The sequence below is a fragment of the Aedes albopictus genome, chromosome 2 (assembly GCF_035046485.1).
Source record: "Aedes albopictus strain Foshan chromosome 2, AalbF5, whole genome shotgun sequence".
NCBI lineage: Eukaryota > Metazoa > Arthropoda > Insecta > Diptera > Culicidae > Aedes > Aedes albopictus.
Window position 1 is genome coordinate 437268317 of NC_085137.1, and position 18802 is coordinate 437287118.

General features: G+C 48.2%; 2 protein-coding genes across 2 annotated transcripts; both read left to right on the forward strand.

The window, feature by feature from the left end:
* The first annotated feature begins 1073 nt into the window (after positions 1 to 1073).
* LOC134286897 (uncharacterized) lies at positions 1074 to 1775 on the forward strand. The gene has a single exon (XM_062848596.1). The coding sequence runs from the start codon at positions 1074 to 1076 to the stop codon at positions 1773 to 1775; it is 702 nt and encodes a 233-aa protein (XP_062704580.1).
* Positions 1776 to 7423: 5648 nt separating this feature from the next.
* Positions 7424 to 18347, forward strand: LOC109402590 (partner of Y14 and mago). The gene is made up of 4 exons (XM_019675289.3): positions 7424 to 7717; positions 7806 to 7881; positions 7945 to 8363; positions 16492 to 18347. Exons 2-4 carry the CDS (start codon positions 7854 to 7856, stop codon positions 16783 to 16785), a joined length of 741 nt encoding a protein of 246 aa, XP_019530834.3. The 5' UTR covers positions 7424 to 7717; positions 7806 to 7853; the 3' UTR covers positions 16786 to 18347.
* The last annotated feature ends 455 nt before the right edge of the window (positions 18348 to 18802 follow it).

Here is an 18802-nt window from a genome sequence, read left to right on the forward strand (position 1 = left end):
ACCGACGCTTCATCGCCGGTTTCTCGCAGCTAGCAGCTCCGCTAACAAACTTGACCTCAGGCAAGACCAAGTTCCGTTGGAATCCGATAGCTGAAGAAGCGTTCCTCAAGCTAAAAGCAGCTCTGGTTTCGGCACCGGTACTGGCGATGCCGGACTACAGCAAACCGTTCGCCATAGCGTGCGATGCCAGCGACACAGCAATCGGAGCGGTGCTAACGCAAGAGATCAACGGCGAGGAACATCCCATCAGCTACTTCTCACAGAAGTTGTCAGCTTCGGAGAGGAAGTACTCGGTCACGGAGCGGGAGTGCCTCGCAGTGATCCGAGCGATCGAAAAGTTTAGAGGCTACGTGGAAGGAATCCGGTTCGTTGTCCACTGTGACCATGCAGCACTCAGCTACCTGAAGTCGATGAAGAACCCGACGGCTTTGATGAGCCGGTGGCTGTTGCGTCTGAACGCGTTTGATTTCGAGATCCGGTACAGAAAGGGTTCGATCAACGTTGTTCCAGATGCGCTCTCGAGAACAGTAGCTGAAGCAGTCTTCACGGTAGACCAAGTTCAGGATCCGTGGTACAGAAAGCTGGTGGACAGAGTGAAGAGCGAAGGAGACAAGTTCCCGGACTTCCGCATAGCGAACGACACCCTGTTCAAGAACTGCCGCTGCAAGGATGAATTTGGAGCGGTTTACCACAAGTGGAAGCAAGTCGTTCCGAAAGAAGAGAGGTTCCAGCTAATCCGAAGATTCCACGACGAACCGGCAGCAGCGCATCTTGGTTTCTACAAGACCTGGCACAAGCTACAAGCCCACTACTACTGGCCACAGATGCAACAGGAGATTCACGATTACGTCATGAACTGTGCGACCTGCAAAGCGTGCAAGGCACCGGGGAAAAGAATGATGCCGCAAATGGGAAACCCGAAGCCGGCAAAGACCCCTTGGGAGATGATTTCGGTGGACTTTGTCGGTCCGCTCACACGTTCCAAACGAGGAAACACGGTTTTGTTGGTAGTAGTAGACTGGGTCAGCAAGTATGTGATCGTCAAGCCGATGCGCACAGCGGATTCGTAGAAGATGGTGGAATTCCTGGAAGAAGAAGTTTGTCTGAAGTTCTCTCGACCGCGGCTGATCCTGTCCGATAACGGGAAGCAGTTCGATTCGATGGTGTTCAAGTCCTGGCTAGCGAAGCACAAGATCGGCCACATGAAGACAGCGTTCTACTGTCCGCAGGTCAATAACGCCGAACGCGTCAACCGCGTCGTAGTAACCTGCATCCGGGCATTGTTGGACGGCGATCATCGAGAGTGGGACGAAAAGCTACCGGCGATCACAGCGGCGATAAACGCTGCTCGGCACGAGGCGACGGGCGTCAGTCCACACGAAGCCAACTTCGGACGGAACCTGTTGTTACACACGGATCTGTATACGCAGCAGGAACTCAACACGCCAGAAGATCCGAAGGTAGCGCAGGACCTGCGACTCTCTGCGATTCGTCGAATCCAAAAGCTTATCATCGAGCGGATTAAGAACAGCCACCAGCGGGCGAAGCAGCGATACAACCTTCGCACAAGATCAGTAGCGTTCAAAGTCGGAGACCTGGTTTGGCGGCGATCGTTCGTACTCTCCTCGAAGGCGGACCAAATCAACAGTAAGCTCGAGCCGAAATTCGTTCCGGCAATCGTCAAGGAGATCATCGGGACGAACCTATACGTGCTAGAGGATGTTCTGAGCGGCAAGAAGGGAAGGTTCCACGCGAAGGACATCAAGGCGGACTAAACGAACATGTGCAAGCTATGCAAACAGGCGGTGCCTGTCAACGAAGAAGCAAACGCTGAACAAAACACCATAATTGGGCATTATTACAGCGAACAGAAGGCAAAAAAGCTTCAACCGGATTCTGCACTTCCGTTACACCGATTTGACGACTACATCTACTGGAATCTTCGTTCCCAGCAGCGAGATTCCGGCCTGTTCAAGCTATGTACACAGGCGGTGCCTGTCAACCACGAAGCAGTCAAGCTAGCCGAAACACCAATCACTGGGAGATTTGTTCACGAGAGCTGAAGGTGAGAAGCCGTCGCAATACTGCTCCACCACAGCAACACCGATTGTGAGTCAACAGCAAGGATTTCCGTACATCCGTACGAGGTTCCACTACGTTAAAGCTATGTCCGCAGGCAAGGCCTGTCAACCATGAGTACCACGCTCCAAAAACACGCAACAAACGGGAAAATGGTAGAAAGTCAGGTGTGATGAGCAATAACTTCTTTACGACTACCTCTCCACCTCGACAGATCAGCCAGCTTTGTAGTAGACCACGATCTTCGCAAGGAACAATGAACGATTTGCGATTCCATCACCCGATCCGTCAGAAGGCCGAGCAAGTGGACAATCAACATGCGGTACCCAAACACTTCCATCGCGCCAGGAGGTGTACCGTGAGCCGTTCGCCAAGCGAGAGAAATGGCACCCTGTGATTCTGGAAACGGGACGCAGGTTTCTCGTCAAGGCACCAGATGTATTCTCTGATAGGAGGAGTGGAGACCCGGAGATCGACGACCAAACATCGGTTCGGCGCGGAGTTGAAGCTTACGGCCACTATCAGGCGCAGGGAGACAGCAACTGGAGAGCTTTGAGAGAGCAGGAGTAGCCTACAGCGGGCGCGGGAAATTGGAACCCTGAAAACCATCGTGAGTAGGGAGGCTCCAAATACCAGGACGAAGACACGCCAAACACCAGGACGAATCAACAGCATACTGAAGGCGAGGGAGACTGGGACCCTGAAAACAGCAGTGAGTAGGGAGGCTCCAGATACCATGTCAAAGAGCGCCGCAACCGTCAGCCTACAGCGGGCAAGGGAGACTGGGACCCTGAAAACAGTAGTGAGTAGGGAGGCTCCAGATACCAGTACAGAGAGCATAGCCGTCTTCAGCCTACAGCGGGCGAGGGAGATTGGGACCCTGAAAACAGCAGTGAGTAGGGAGGCTCCAAACACCACTACGAACAACCCAGCAAATCGACAGACTACAAAGAGCGATCAACATGCGGTACCTAAACACTTCCATCGCGCCAGGAGGTGCACCGTGAGCCGTTCGCCAATCGAGAGAAATGGCAACCCTGTGATTCTGGAAACAGGACGCAGGGATCTCGTCAACGCACCAGATGTATTCTCTGATAGGAGGAGTGAAGACCCGGAGATCGACGACCAAACATCGGTTCGGCGCGGAGTCGAAGCTTATGGCCACTATCAGGCGCAGTGAGACAGCAACTGGAGGGCATTGAGAGAGCAGGAGGACGTAGCAGGCAGCCTACGGCGGGCGAGGGAGATTGGGACCCTGAAAACAGCAGTGAGTAGGGAGGCTCCAAATACCAGGACGAAGATGCGCAGCAACCAACAGCCTACAGCGGGCGAGGGAGACTGGGACCCTGAAAACCGTCGTGAGTAGGGAGGCTCCAGATACCAAACGATCCAGACAACGAGTGAAGCGCAACAACACCCCGAGGCACCCTCACACCGAAACACACTAAATGGTCATGCCGTTAGCCGATCGAGACAAATCGAGCCCATCATCAAGAATTCGACCATCCTCACTACACAGAGCTATGAGTGGCACCACTACGAAGGAACAAAATACGATCTCGGCATTCCAAGCACGTCCACGACTGGATGGTGCACACGAACCCTCAAGTGTTTCCAGTCCATTCGAACGCGTGGCCAAGGGTTAAAGATCTGGGGGTCGTCATGAAATCTTCATCCCAAAAGTAACGCGACCAGGGGCGCGGTAAAACCCTATTTCCCGGGCTCATGACGATTTAGATTAGTAAATGTTTCTTTTCTCAGAACATGCACAAACCAAAACAAACCAATTTTGTCCTTGTAGATAGTCTGTAAATATAGCTTCTTAATGTTTTGTGTGCGATTAAGCCTATTTTAGTCAATACAATAGGCTAGAATCCGATTTGAATGTTTTGCCGTAGGATTCGTCGAAGCTGGACAAGGATATTGGTCAGAGACGATTTGAGAGGTCGAAGATTTTGCCAGGCGCAGCTGGCGTGAAGTTTAGTTTAGCATTAAGATTATGCAGTTTGGAGGATAGAGAAGATTTGGCAAGCGACCAAGGCTTGCGTATGAGTTTGGGTTTAGTTGAGGAAAAGATGTAACTTGAGGTCTGCTCAAGAGTTAGGCAGACCGACTTGTCTCTGACCATCATCCTAGGAGGATGAGTTAGGATTTTGTGAATTTTTCATAAATCGTTTGATCACCGATTTATGAAAAATTCTTCCGCTACGGTAGAGTTGTGTTACGTTTAAATTCGTTGATGTGTAGAACAAATCTAGAATAAATAATTTGCCTATACAAAATTCCCTCTGAAATGACATTCAGAGCGCACCACACTCGCTACCATTGAAACACCCCTCACGCTAGTCCGACAAACGATAAATCCGACAACAGCTATGCGAGAAACGCTGTCACAAACACCACCGCAGCGCAAGTGTCTGACGCTGGGAGAAAGAACGACGACCGTTTTCACTGGCCAGCCCATCAATCATTCGTTTCCAGCCGCCATCGCGAAAGGTGAGCAAAAGATCGCGAGTGAAATCTTGCTCCTGGTTCGTAGTGCTAAGTGCGAAAACCGAGGGAAAAACCCCTGCAGTGAGAAAAACGTTGTTTCCCCAGCACAGAACGCTGTAGGGTCGGAAGATTTTTCCGCTTCAGGGCACGAAAGCCGCCCATCAATCCCGGACGTCACACCACGAGGGAAATACGACCGAGAAAGATCCGGGTGAAACCGCATGGTGAGCCAACACGGCGCGGGAGGCCAACGACTGTGCCCGGCAGATCAAAAATCAGTTTCGGACGTTCTACGACGTTCCGGACGTCGTACGACAGTTCCGGTGAGGTGCGCAAGCTTCCGCCTGGTCCAGGGACGAAGAACACGCTTCCGGGCGATTTTCTCCTGAGTCCACGACGTGCACGCAAACAGCGCGATTGGCATCGGCGATTAGTATCCGTGAAGAACACAAGCAGAATCCATTGGTGGCGCAAAAACCGGATCGACAGCACGTGCATCGAACGCATCGTGGCCGACGGACCCGAGCACAACGGGGACGCAAGCGAGGGAGGCCTCACCTACGATTCAGCAACCAAAGATCGATTGAAAAACCCCTGTATAGGGGTTTTTCTATTTTTGCAGTTTTCATTCCCAAGACGTGCTGAACGAGCGGAGCGCGGTCGCCAGAGGTGCTCAACCGCGACGGAACACGAACGGCGATTCGTGAACGAACATCTGAAGCAAATTCCGATTCATGGGTCAGTTACCGTGGAACGGTGGCTCGGATAACTCCACGATGAAGGGGGCTCGGTCGGAGCCAATAGCGCGGCTCAAGATAGCGTTGTCGACGGGTTTCGCAGCGATGTTGTGGTAGCTTCGGTACCGTGAGTACCCCTAAGTTAAGATCAAAATTGTATGGGTGGATAACATAAAGCAAGCTAGTTAGGGAGAATAGGGGAGAAGGGGACAAAATGAGCCTCAAATATATGTAATTAAAACGTAATTCATGATTTGTGATTTTCTTGTTGCGCTTTAGCCCTACAGTGTTTGTGACTCCAGACTCTCTCGATATGGTAGTTTGGCTCTACCGCTACCGGGAAACTTGCAACAGTGCGACCAGGCTTATGCATCGATAGAGTAGTTAGGTTGTCGTGCATTTAGTGGCAGGGCATGGCTCATGTAGGTTTCAGATCGATTCATTGATTCAGGCGCTCACGCTGTTATGCCAGCTTACTTTGGTAAGTGTAATAAACGTTCTTAAATAAACGTTTTTGTCGGGAGTTTTTCTCTGAAAGAACTCTCTTCTTCTAAAGGGTCCTGGGACAAATATTTCCGGTGGAGATTTCCACAATATTTGTTCCATTCTTTGATCGTTGTTGTCCGCCTTGGTTGCCTAGAAAGGCACTTGTAATGATTACGTCTGGTGGAGATTTCCACAGTAATAATTACAAGAAGTTTAGGTCGGACGGTCCGGGCATCCACTAACCATCATATTTTTCAACAAAAACATCCCTAAAACTGCAATTTTCATTCAGCACACGCAACACTTTGCAGTTTGACATTGGTGCCAGATCACACTTAGGCATAAATGGTAGAAATTCTGAGGAACTGTGAGGAATTCTGAGCAACACCTGGAACACGGATTTGCTCTCGTTAGATCTGTCTTGCCCCTAGTTTTTTCCATCTTTTTACAGAGTTTTCAACAGCAGATTTATCTCGGTACACTCGGTAATCGTATTTACCGTTCACCAGTAACGATATTTACCGTGTATCAGTAACTTTTGACAGTTTATTAGCTGAGCTCGGTAACTCATTTACAGAATATCTTCAAAATAAACAACCGAGCGTACCGAGTTAAATCTGCTGTTGAGAACTCAGTAAAAAGATGGGGAAAATACCGAGCTGATCTTAGTGTGCATGTCACCCTAGAGGTGTTGCTCAGAATTCCTCACCGTTCCTCAGAATTTCTCCCATCTATGCCCTAGGGGCAAGACACTGTGCAAACGAGAGTAACTCCATGTAACTCTGAGAAATTCTGAGTTACTCCTTTTATCGATGATCGACGAAATTTGTTGAAAGACATCCCTAAAACTGCAATTTTCATTCAGCACACGCAGCACTTTGCAGTTTGACATTGGTGCCAGATCACACTTTGGCATAAATGGGAGAAATTCTGAGGAACTGTGAGGAATTCTGAGCAACACCTCGAGCACAGATTTGCTCTCGTTAGATCTGTCTTGCCCCTAGTCTATGCCAAAGTGTGATCAGGCACCAATGTCAAACTGCAAAGTGTTACGTGTGCTGAATGAAAATTGCAGTTTTAGGGATGTCTTTCAACCTAGGGGCAAGACACTGTGCAAACGAGAGCAACTCTGAGCATTTCTGAGTAACTCTTTTTGTCGATGATCGACGAAATTTGTCGAAAGACATCCCCAAAACTGCAATTTTCATTCAGCACACGCAACACTTTGCAGTTTGACATTGGTGCCAGATCACACTTTGGCATAAATGGGAGAAATTCTGAGGAACTGTGAGGAATTCTGAGCAACACCTCGAACACAGATTTGCTCTCGTTAGATCTGTCCTGCCCCTAGCTTTCAACAAATTTCGTCGATCATCGATAAAAAGAGTAACTCAGAATTTCTCAGAGTTGCTCTCGTTTTCACAGTGTCTTGCCCCTAGATGTCACCCCACTGGTAGCACCACCGCAAAAACGAAAACGACATAAAACAAAAGTTTCGGTGAGTTTAGTTCGGCGAGAGTCAGCTATCAACCTCTCCAAATAAGGCGTGAACGTACCCCTCACTATTGACAGATTGACAGATCTGTCAAAACTGTAGCTGTTTTTTTTTTCTTTCGTTGCGTTGCGGGGGGATGCGCTTTTGCTTGTTCTTCATCGTTGTCGTCGTCGTCGTCGTCGTCGTTCGCTCGCAAAGTCGCAAGTCGCAGGGACGGAAAAAGTGAATCTAGGAAGGGCTAAGAACTTTCCCACCGCCGGAAAATTCCGACGTTTGTGTGCGGGAAAACAGTGCGCGGTACGGTACATTTCCGGTGCGTGTGTCTGTGCGATCGCTGGTTCCGTTCGTTCGACAGCGCGTTTCGCGGCGATCGGCTGCCCGTCTCCGGTTTAGGTTTGCTTGCGAGAGCCGCAAGGCGCACAAAAAGGTTGGTGTCGCTTTTTTCGCGGTGAAAATGCATTCCTGGATGGGATTTGTTATTGCAGGGGGATTTAATTTTTGTGCTTGTTTTGCAGATTAGCTTTTATTTTGTACTGAATGTGCGGTAAATATCTTCGCGGACAATGACCACATACGCTACAGATAGCCAAGGTGAGTGATTTAATGGGGTTTTTGTGTTGTGTTGGATTACGTGACAGTGTTTTGATCCCGTAGGGAAGTTCATCCCGTCGACGCAGCGTCCGGATGGGACCTGGCGCAAGCCCAGACGGGTACGCGACGGCTACGTTCCCCAGGAGGAAGTTCCCTTGTACGAGAGCAAAGGAAAATTGTTCGCCCAGAAGCCTCTGCTGCCTCCGGGGATGTCGCCGGAGATGGCTCAGAAGGCCAAGGAGAAACGGGAGCGGGAGCAACGGATCAAGCAGCAACGAGAAGCGGAAGCCAATAGGAGACCACCCCAGAACCCGGTACCGGGATTGCTCATCCTGAACGGGGACAGTAAGATCAACCAGCCGCAGCAACGGACGACCAACAAGCCAGCCAAGCCGAAGAAGAAAGCTGTCGAACTGCCGGACGTTTTGCTGGAGCAGAAGCAAAAGGAAGAGCAGAAACAAAAGCAGCAAAAATCACAAAAGGTATGTATGTTATTCACTAAACATGGGATCCATCATATTGTTGTTAGAGTCGGGCGGGGCAAGATGAGCACCATGCATCATCCGATTATCAGCAGTTTATTACTACATCAGGAATACGTGGACGCAACCAATCGCACTTTAGCAAAGGGGTTGTAGAGAATGTATACTGTTCTTCTTTGCATGTAAGTCCCATGCTGTTTTTTAAAGCGCCTACCTCCTACTTCCAGTCCTGGGCACCCACGGTGGTGCAGAGGGCCGAATTGAAAGATTTCCGACCCCATTCGGCATAATGCCATTTGGCATAATGCCGTTTGGCATAATGCCATTTGGTATAATGGTTTTTTGGCATAATGCCGTTTGGCATAACACGAAGAACAGCCTTCTTGGTAAGAATGTGCATAATATTTGTTATGCCAAATGGCCATTATGCCAAATGGCTTTTATGCCAAATGGCATTATGCCAAATGGGGTAGAACCCGTTATTGAGGCTGCGCCGCCATGAGCCTCTGGGACTGCCTCTGCTGCGATGTCCTGCTGGGTTCCAGTCTAACGCATGTTTGCAGATTTCGTTTCCGCCCCTGCGTAGAGTGTGGCCGACCTACCTCCACTTTCGCTCCCGAATTTCTGTCGCTATCGGCTTTTGATGACCGACGATAGAGCTCCACGTTGGAGATCCAATTGTCAGGCCACCATGCACGAATTATATACAGCAGGCATCTATTGATGAAGACCTTCAGTCGTTGAGTGTTCTCCACTGGTACACACCAGGTTTCACTGGCGTATAGCAGCACAGATTTCACGTTCGAGTTGAAAATTCGGATTTTGGTGCGTTGACTAATCTGGGTAATTTTCCATACATTTCTTAAACTCGCAAAAGCAGCCCTCGCCTTCTTCATCCGTGCACCAAGATATTGGAAGCTTTCAACTTTCTCCACTGATTGCCCAGCTACCGTAAAGTTGGAAGGGTTGACCGTGTTTACATCCAACACTTTGGTCTTGTTGACGTTGATGGTAAGACCTGCCGCTGAGGAGCGATTGGCAAGATCATCGAGCTAGCTCTGCATATCAGAGCCGCTGCCGTTGAGCTAGGAGAGCAACGTCATCAGCCAGTTCGAAGTCATTTAGGAGCTCTATAGTAATGGATTGCCACAGCAATCCACGATTTGATTTACGGTCAATCGCACCTACTGTTGGTGCAAGCAGTGAGCACCCCTCGTCGACCGCATCCAATGAACTGAAACGGGAGCAAAGCAGCGCAGCCAACATAACAAAACGAGAGAGGAAGTAACTCGCATCACCGCCGACGCGACGCGAGTACAGTTTTCAGTTTTTTCATTCGTGAACTAAAGTTCGAAGTGTTAACATCGTTTCGCCTAAATAAAGTTATCGTTTTCTTTGAAACTCTGTTTTCCGATTAATTCTCGATTGACGGCCACCTAATCGACAGGTTATGGGCCCAGCACGCTTCCACTGCGCGAGTGAAAGAATCGGGATCAGAAAAGAAAGTGTTTTTCCGCGGACTTTGTGTGGCTCCTGAAACAACCGAATCGGCCGGCGAACAAAATGGCGGAGGCGAAAATTTCCCTGGAGCGGCTCAATGATTTCAATTGGAGCAGCTGGAAATTCCGAATGGAATTGCTGCTATTGAAAGAAGAGCTCTGGGACACAGTGAAAGACCCGAAGCCAGCGGTGCCTGACGCACAGTGGTTGGCCAAGGATGCTAAGGCACGTGCCACGATCGGGCTTGCCTTGGATAATAACCAATTGTGCCACGTTTTAAATAGTGCTACCGCTCACGACATGTGGAAGTCACTGAAGAAATACCACAATGGAAGTTCGCTGACCAACAAAATCCACGTTTTGCGCCGACTGTACTCACTTCGCCTTGCGGAGGGCGGAAGTATGTCGGAGCACCTCAGCGAAATCGCACAGCTAGTGAATCGTCTTTCCGGCATGGGTGAAAATTTGGCCGAACATCTGCTAATCGCCATTATGTTATCGAGCCTTCCGCACTCCTATGACGCGTTGATTACTGCTTTGGAGAGCCGTGGTGAAGATCAACTCAAATTGGAATATGTGAAGGGACAGTTGTTAGATGAGTGGCGGAGGAGGTGCGGGTGTAATGACGGCACTGGTCACCCTGAAAAAGTGCTAAAAACGGGAGTGAAACCGAAAAGTGGACCGAAACCGAAACAGTGTCACTATTGCAAACAAGAAGGGCATTTCCGTCGCGACTGCCCCAAGTTCGCGGCTGATCAATTGAAGAAGCAGAGTGCACCGAAGCACGAAACACAGTCGAAGGCAAAAGTGTGCACAGAAGACGAATATTGCTTCAATGTGGGTGCTGATTCAAGTGACGATTTGTGGTACCTAGACTCGGGTGCGAGTGCTCACATGACAAATAATGTGGAGCACATAATCGATCTGGAAGAATCGCGCAGTGGTACCGTGTGCTTGGCGGATGGGAAAAAGTTGCCAGCCGGCGGAAGTGGTGTCGGCAAACTGGTGGTGATGAACAGTGGTGGTGAGAAGAAGAACATTACACTGAAGAAAGTGCTATACGTTCCGGACCTTGCGAGCAACTTGTTATCGGTCGGAAAAATTGCGGACGAAGGTTTTGAAGTAGTGTTTTCTCGATCGGACTGCCGAATAATGAAGAATGGTTGCACAGTGTTTGTTGGAGAAAGAAAAGCTGGGTTGTATCATCTGAAGCAGCCACAATATCAGTCGTTGTTGTCGGCAGTGTCACATTCGGACAATTGTCAGCATCTGTGGCACCGCAGGCTGGGACACCGGCATCCGGAAGGTGTAAAGCGGATTGTGGCGGAGGATCTCGGTGAAGGTTTGAAACTACGTGATTGTGGAGTGAGATCAGTGTGCACCGTGTGCTGTGAAGGAAAGCTGACGAGGAAGCCGTTTCCGAAAGCATCTAGCACCAAGTCGTCTGCTCTGCTCGACCTGATCCATACGGACCTGGCGGGACCGTTGGAGGTGAGCACACCACGAGGCAACCGTTACGTCATGACCGTGGTCATCGTAAGTATACCATTATCTATCTCCTTAAACACAAATCTGAGGCATTTGAGAAGATACGCGAGTACGTGCACCACGTGCAGAATAAATTCGGACGGAAGCCGAAAGTACTACGATGCGATGGCGGGGGAGAGTACAGTAGCACGCATCTGTTGACGTACTTGAAGGAAAACGGGATAACCTTGCAACAAACGGCTCCCTATAGTCCCCAGCAGAACAGGACTGCTGAGCGAAAGAACCGTTCTCTAATGGAGATGATGCGGTGCCTGCTCTCCGAAGGCCGCATGGACAGGAAATTCTGGGGGGGGCAGTCATGACTGCGAACTACTTGTTGAACCGTCTCCCATCTGCCTCCATTGAACGTACTCCTTTTGAACTGTGGCATGGATCAAAGCCCTCGTATGGTCATTTGCGCGTATTTGGTTCACATGCTTTCGTCCATGTGCCGGACCAAAAGCGCCAGAAGCTGGACAAGAAGGCTGTTCGTTTGATATTCGTGGGATACGAGGAGAACCGGAAGGCCTATCGTTTCCTCGACGAATCAACGAATCGAATCATCGTGAGCCGAGATGCTGTGTTCCTGGAATCGGAAATGAAGACGCAGGAGGCGGTTCGTGACATCGATGTTTCGGGTCAACGTGGAGTGGTGGTGAATCTCGAAAGTGCTCCAAAGAAGGTCGACTGTCAACTTGAGGAGCAGCAGGAACAGGGCGGTGTTGGACATGAATTTCCTGATGCGAATGATGATTACGAAAATGCAGCGTTACCTGAAATGAACGAAAGTGATTATGATAGTGCTTCTGAAATGCTGGGTGATTCAAACAGTGAATCGTTGTTCAGAGGATTTCCGGAGGAAGAGTGTCGGCGACGATCGAATCGTACGACGAAAGGAGTTCCGCCGAAACGATTCGGCGAACAAGCAAAGGTTGTTCGAGCAGAGGATGAACCCGAACCCAGGAATTTGAGAGAGGTGAAAATGTCGCAGAACTCAGGAGCTTGGCAAGCCGCTATGAAATCGGAACTGAAAAGTCATTTTGAAAATGGAACGTGGGAGCTAGTGCCATTGCCTGTAGGCCGGAAGGCAGTCGGAAGTCGATGGGTTTTTAAGTTGAAGAAGGATGCAGCAGGGAACGTGATCAGACATAAAGCGAGACTTGTAGCGCAGGGCTACTCTCAGCAGTATGGAATTGATTTCGATGAGGTGTTTGCTCCAGTAACAAACAAAACGACGTTTCGTGCACTTCTTGCTATAGCCAGTCGGGAAGAAATCGCTTTGAAGCATCTGGACGTCAAAACAGCTTACCTCCATGGTGAGCTTGAGGAAGAAGTATACATGCGGCAACCGCCGGGATTCGAGGAACCTGGACGAGAACATCTTGTGTGCCGACTGAGAAAAAGCATATACGGCCTCAAGCAGTCGGCAAGGTGTTGGAACCGCAAGCTGCATGAGGCCTTGACTAGGATGAAATTCCAGCAGAGTCAATCGGATCCCTGCCTCTACACTAAAATCGTTGACGGAAACATGGTGTACGTCTTAATCTATGTTGACGACATAGTGGTGGGCTGCAAGAACGAGTCTGAATCCATAAAAGTGTATGAGTATCTGAAGAAAACGTTCGATATTGCATTCCTTGGAGACCTCACTTATTTCTTGGGGATGCAGATCGACAGAAAAGATGGAAAGTATAGTCTCAGTCTAAGTGGCTATATTGACCATGTGGCAAATCGTTTTGGGATGAAGGATTCAAAACCGGCGAAGACACCTATGGACAGTGGTTATTTGAAGTTGATTGACTATGGAAAACCGTTAGAAGACTCCACGGTGTACCGTAGCTTGATAGGAGCTTTGCTGTATATCGCTGTACACGCCAGACCTGACATCTCCGTAAGTACATCCATATTGGGACGCAGAGTAAGCTGTCCATCAGATACCGATTGGACCGCAGCAAAAAGAGTTGTCCGCTACATGCTAGGAACGAGAGATTGGAAACTGGAATTCACCGGAAAAGAAGAGGGCCTTCTTGGATTTTGTGATGCTGATTGGGCAGGCGATCAGGAATCTCGGAAGTCTACTACCGGCTATTGTTTCCTATTGGCAGGAGCAGCTATTTCTTGGGTTAGTCGTCGGCAACCATCAGTGACTCTATCGTCAATGGAGGCCGAGTATATGGCACTGAGTGAAGCGTGCCAAGAAGTAATATGGCTACGAAGGCTGTTACTCGAAATGGGATGCGCGCAGAAGAAGCCAACTTTGATCAACGAGGACAATCAGAGTTGTATTGCATTTGTTCGTTCAGAAAGGTCAACCAAGAGATCGAAACACATTGAAACCCGTGAACATTTTGTCAAGGATTTGTGCCAACGGAAAGAACTCCAGCTAGTATATTGTCCTACAGAAGAAATGACGGCGGATATCTTAACGAAGCCACTATGCGTCGTGAAGCAACGAAAGTTCGCCAGCAAGATCGGTATGAGTGTTACTCACTGAGGAGCAGTGTTGGTGCAAGCAGTGAGCACCCCTCGTCGACCGCATCCAATGAACTGAAACGGGAGCAAAGCAGCGCAGCCAACATAACAAAACGAGAGAGGAAGTAACTCGCATCACCGCCGACGCGACGCGAGTACAGTTTTCAGTTTTTTCATTCGTGAACTAAAGTTCGAAGTGTTAACATCGTTTCGCCTAAATAAAGTTATCGTTTTCTTTGAAACTCTGTTTTCCGATTAATTCTCGATTGACGGCCACCTAATCGACACCTACCAGGATCTCGTCGATTACGATGAGGAACAGTAGCGGTGATAGTATACATCCTTGCCTCACTCCAGCAACGACCCGGATGGGATCGGACAAAACACCGTTGTGCAGTACTCTGCACGAAAATGCTCTGTACTGTGCTTCAATGAGGCCGATGATTTTCTCAGGGACACCCTTGCGCCTGAGGGCTTCCCACATGTTTCCGTGATTGAGACAGTCGAAAGCTTTTTCGTAATCAATGAGCACCAGGTAGAGAGACTCCTGGAATTCATTGATTTGCTCCAGAATGATGCGGAGCGTGACAATATGGTCCACACAGGATCGTCCGGCACGGAATCCTGCTTGCTGCCGTCGGAGAGTTGCGTCAATCTTCTCCTGTATCCGGTTAAGAATCACTTTGCAAAGGACTTTGAGAACGATACACAGTAACATCATGCTCCGCCAATTATCGCATACAGTCAGGTCACCCTTTTTGGGTACCTTTACTAGGCATTGTAGCATCCATCTTAGTGTCACTAAGGCGACGTGAAACATCGTAGAGGATACGGTGTTTGCGGCTCTCTCGCCTTTGTCGGCTAGGGAGTCCGCCCACGCTCTATTGTCCCGTCTACATGAGCGTTTCACTTCATTCTCGAGAGCCGAATAGCGCTGACGAGCTACGGCTTTGGCTCCTCGTGTTTTCGCTCGCTCTATCGCGGCTGTGGCGTTCCTTCGCTCCTCTATCTTCCACCAGCTATCATCTGTGGTCCACTGCTTTCTTCGGGTGCGTAGCTCACCCAAATTATTCGCGCCGGTGGCGATGATTTTCTACGCTTCCACCTTCTGCAATATCCGCAGCACGGTTCTCTATAGCTCCTCGACGAAGAACCTTTTCACCGCATCGTCTTCCAGCCTGCGTGTGTTGAACCGGTGCCCGATTCTCTCCTCCAGTCGATGGATCCTAGTAATGCCCAGTCGGATTTCGCCGATTAGGAGATGATGGTCGGACGCAATGAAGGCTCCGTCTCCATTTTCGGCTGATGCAGATGTGGTCGATTTGATTTTCCGTGACGCCATCACGGGAAACCCATGGCACTTTGTGCACTGGTCGATGAGGAAAGAGCGATCCCTCAATCACCATGTCATTGTTGCCTCAAAACTCTGCAAACAGCTCTCCGTTTTCGCTCATTTCTCCGAGACCATGGCGTCCCATGACGTGCTCATAGTTCGAGTTGTCGCTATCGGAACCAACCTTGGCGTTGAAGTCGCCCATGAGGATCTTGGTATCACCTTTCGGAATATTGCCCACGACAGCATTCAGTTGACTGTAAAAGTTCTCTTTGTGTTGCAATTCGGCAGCATCGGTTGGCGCGTAACATTAGATCATGGTAAGGTTTCGAACTCGTGTTCTGAATCTGGCTACACTTGTCCTCTCATTACCTAATAGGTTCCCACTTCATGAGCGCAGCGTGGGCGTGAGCGCTGAGCAGGAAACCAACTCGACGGTGGTGAGGAGCGTGTTCACCTCGTAGGCCAGAGTATAGCAGAATTTGACCCGACGCCAATCTGTGTTCTCCAAAGTTCGGCCAACGGACTTCGCTCAGTATTAGGATCTCAAGCTTCATACGGCATGCCTCATAGATTAGTTGTGCCAGTTTACCCTTCTGGGCTAGGATGAATAAATTCCAAGTTCCAATTCTTGTCCATTATTTCGCGCTAAAAGTTGTTGCCGTTGAATCAGTTCGTAATCTTTCATTTTCGGTTTCTGTAACAAATATTTGGTTTTATGAAACAGTAGGTAGTTGGCCTAAAGTCCCCTTTCCACCGTGGTGGAACACCTAAGGTGTTAGGTATAGCTTCCAGTGGAGGAGCATTTCATACTCAGCCGTCGGATGCCACAACAGACGCTGTTTGAGCCGCACCTCCTTGGTTAACAGACGCTCGAAACGTACCTCCTCAATCTAGCTGAAGTTAGAAGGACAACAGTACCTAGGCTCTACCAGCTAAGCACACAACTCTTAGCTGGCGGCGGTCTTTGTCATCAATTGACTCGTGGAAGCATGAGGTAGGAACTTGTGAGGACCACAGCTACGATGGACGCCCTCCTTTTCGACTCACCGTTTTGCAGCCCGACTAGGGTGGATGGGCTGAACAAATAACGCAGACTTCGGGAACGAAGTAACAATTTATTACGGTAATGTGAGATGTGAACAGTTTGATAACACTTGAATACGATATCGGAATACGGTGTAAAATTTCTCCACGTGCGCTTGTAACCTTTTCAAGGCTCACTTTTCATCTACAGTTATTAACTAAGAGTTTCCTTTGACAATTCAATTAATTCTGAACTCTTCTTATTTTCAGGATAACAAAAATGCTAAGCCCCAACAGCAGGACCGCATCGAAGAGGTGGCCAAGGCTATGAATGGACTGCAGCTAACCAATAACCACGTGGCCGCCACCGACGGCCTACAGACTGATCTCAGCAAAAAGCTACGCAAACTGCGCAAGAAGATCCGCGAAATCGAAATCATCGAGGAACGGTTACGATCGACCGACGGGGGCCCCCGGCCGGACAAGGACCAAATCGACAAGGCCAAACGGAAGCCGGAGATACTGAAGGAAATCGAAGAACTGGAACGGGGCATTGCGAAATGATGATCTACTCCGATGGGCACGCGGGAGTAGCTTATTCGTCGTTGTCGTCCTCGTCGCCGTCTTCTTCGTTGTCGTTCTAGGTAGTCCGGAAGATCCGCTCTGTCGAATCTTCACCATTTTCGATGGTGTACAAAACGCAAAACCGATGCAAACAAATCTAAACCACAGTCCAGCTTTGCGAGTGGTGGTAGTAGAAAGAGCGCTAGGGAACCGCAATCTTTAGAATCAATAGTGTGAGATAGTTTTAAGTCTTTTATTTAGCTTTTTATGTTTTTTCTCTGCCCCCCGATTTGGATTAATTAGGATCGCATGTTGTTGTGTACGCTAGCTGATTATTTTAGACTAAGTTTTCGGTCGCTCAACTTCGATGTTCCTTTTACCGCGTTGGTAAGATTAGTGTTCTCCTCTTGTATTTTTCGCAGACGACTATTTCCTGCTATATTTTCGCCAGAATTGTATAAGATTTTCTACAAAAAAATATTTATTTACAGTTATCTTGAAAAACAGTTTAGCAATCAAATGGTTTATCAAAAGTGTTCTATTATGTAAATTCTTTAATTTTACTCAACGTGCTGAAATAAATTTTAACGCAATTATGTAACGTATGAGTAATTCTCGCTGGAAGCGGGATTTCATTTACATACAGTTATCATTTTGTTTTTATTTTTAGCTTAACCAGTTTGAAACTAATTATTTAGGTTGATTTTCTTGAATGTAAGTTGTTTTAACCATATTTTATATTTGGTTTAACGATATGCAGGGTTATATCACAAACAAAAAAGAAGATTGACTTACTCAGCTTCAAATGCCTAAACTTACATGAAGTAGATATTCTACTTCTCCAACAGAATCATCTACGAGAATTAACATCCTTGTTTTCGCGAGAGTTACCCATACATTATAACAAACTTTTTAACAACAAATAACACGAAACATTTTCGGCGGCAATGAATGGCTTACATGACGAGTGTGGCCGTGTGTGATTCACGGCGTCAATTACTGATAATAATTACCGTAGGTGGGACTCTTCTAGTTGTCCGCGCGTGTGTAGCAGACTCGTAGCAGCACCTGATCGAACACCGTCGTCGTCGTCTCCGTCAGAGCAAAATCTGACAAATTTCCAGTCATTTCGGTACTAAACAAAGTGTAGTCCCGCCTCTTTTTTAGGGTGAGGAAACTCCAAAACACTTGGAAACTATTAAACCATTTCCATAGTAGAATCTGTATAGAATGTGAGAATAAAACAAACAGATATTTCCAGAATAGCAGAACTGTAGTGTCAGAAATGTCCGGGTTGGAAATGGAACGTGGTCACTTTTTACTGAAGCAAACTCGGTACGAGCGAATAGTAAGAAATACAAGAAACAGCTGTTCAGTAACGATTCTGAAGTGACTGCAGCCGCGTGTTAGTCAGTAGCCCAGCCCTCCGGAGACGGATGGGATGAAAGTTTTAGCATGTTGACCAGCGGAGGAAGATGAGTAACATTTAAATACCTAAACATAATTTACACCTAAGTGATCTAACCTAAGGCATGAAACAACAATAAATGTTTGAAAATGTATTTTCTGGTGCTTATGTTTGACCGAAACTGAAGATTGCGGTGTTCGAGTCCTGTCACGGTCGCCATGTGATATGTTACTTAAGCGGTTATATCTGTCAGGAGAAATTTGGGTTGGAAAATACCTATACGATTTTGTTATTCTTTTATTTTAACCCTCGACTTCCCATGGTTGCTCCTGCGTACCATTGGTTTTCGGCGAACTCGGGACTAACGGAACTAGATGGCTATGGTGTAATTTGTTTTAGAATATTATTTTACCCTTATAAGGTTAATCCAACTACTAACTATCAAACAATCAAAAACATATTGATTCACAACTTAAGTTTTTTTCATTGGTTTCGAAAAATTGTGCCAATTGCCCATTGACGCCCTAGTCGAGTTCGGGAAGCGAAGAGACCAAGATGCGATACACCTCGTTAGACGACGACGAGGCCGATAGCCGATAAAGTACCGAC

Bases quoted from the DNA above. Each gene is read 5' to 3' on its own strand.
- LOC134286897 (XM_062848596.1), top strand. From the start codon at position 1,074: ATGGTGGAATTCCTGGAAGAAGAAGTTTGTCTGAAGTTCTCTCGACCG.
- LOC109402590 (XM_019675289.3), top strand. From the start codon at position 7,854: ATGACCACATACGCTACAGATAGCCAAG. The intron at 7,882-7,944 runs GTGAGTGATTTA...TTGATCCCGTAG, and splicing joins ATACGCTACAGATAGCCAAG to GGAAGTTCATCCCGTCGACG. The intron at 8,364-16,491 runs GTATGTATGTTA...TCTTATTTTCAG, and splicing joins AGCAGCAAAAATCACAAAAG to GATAACAAAAATGCTAAGCC.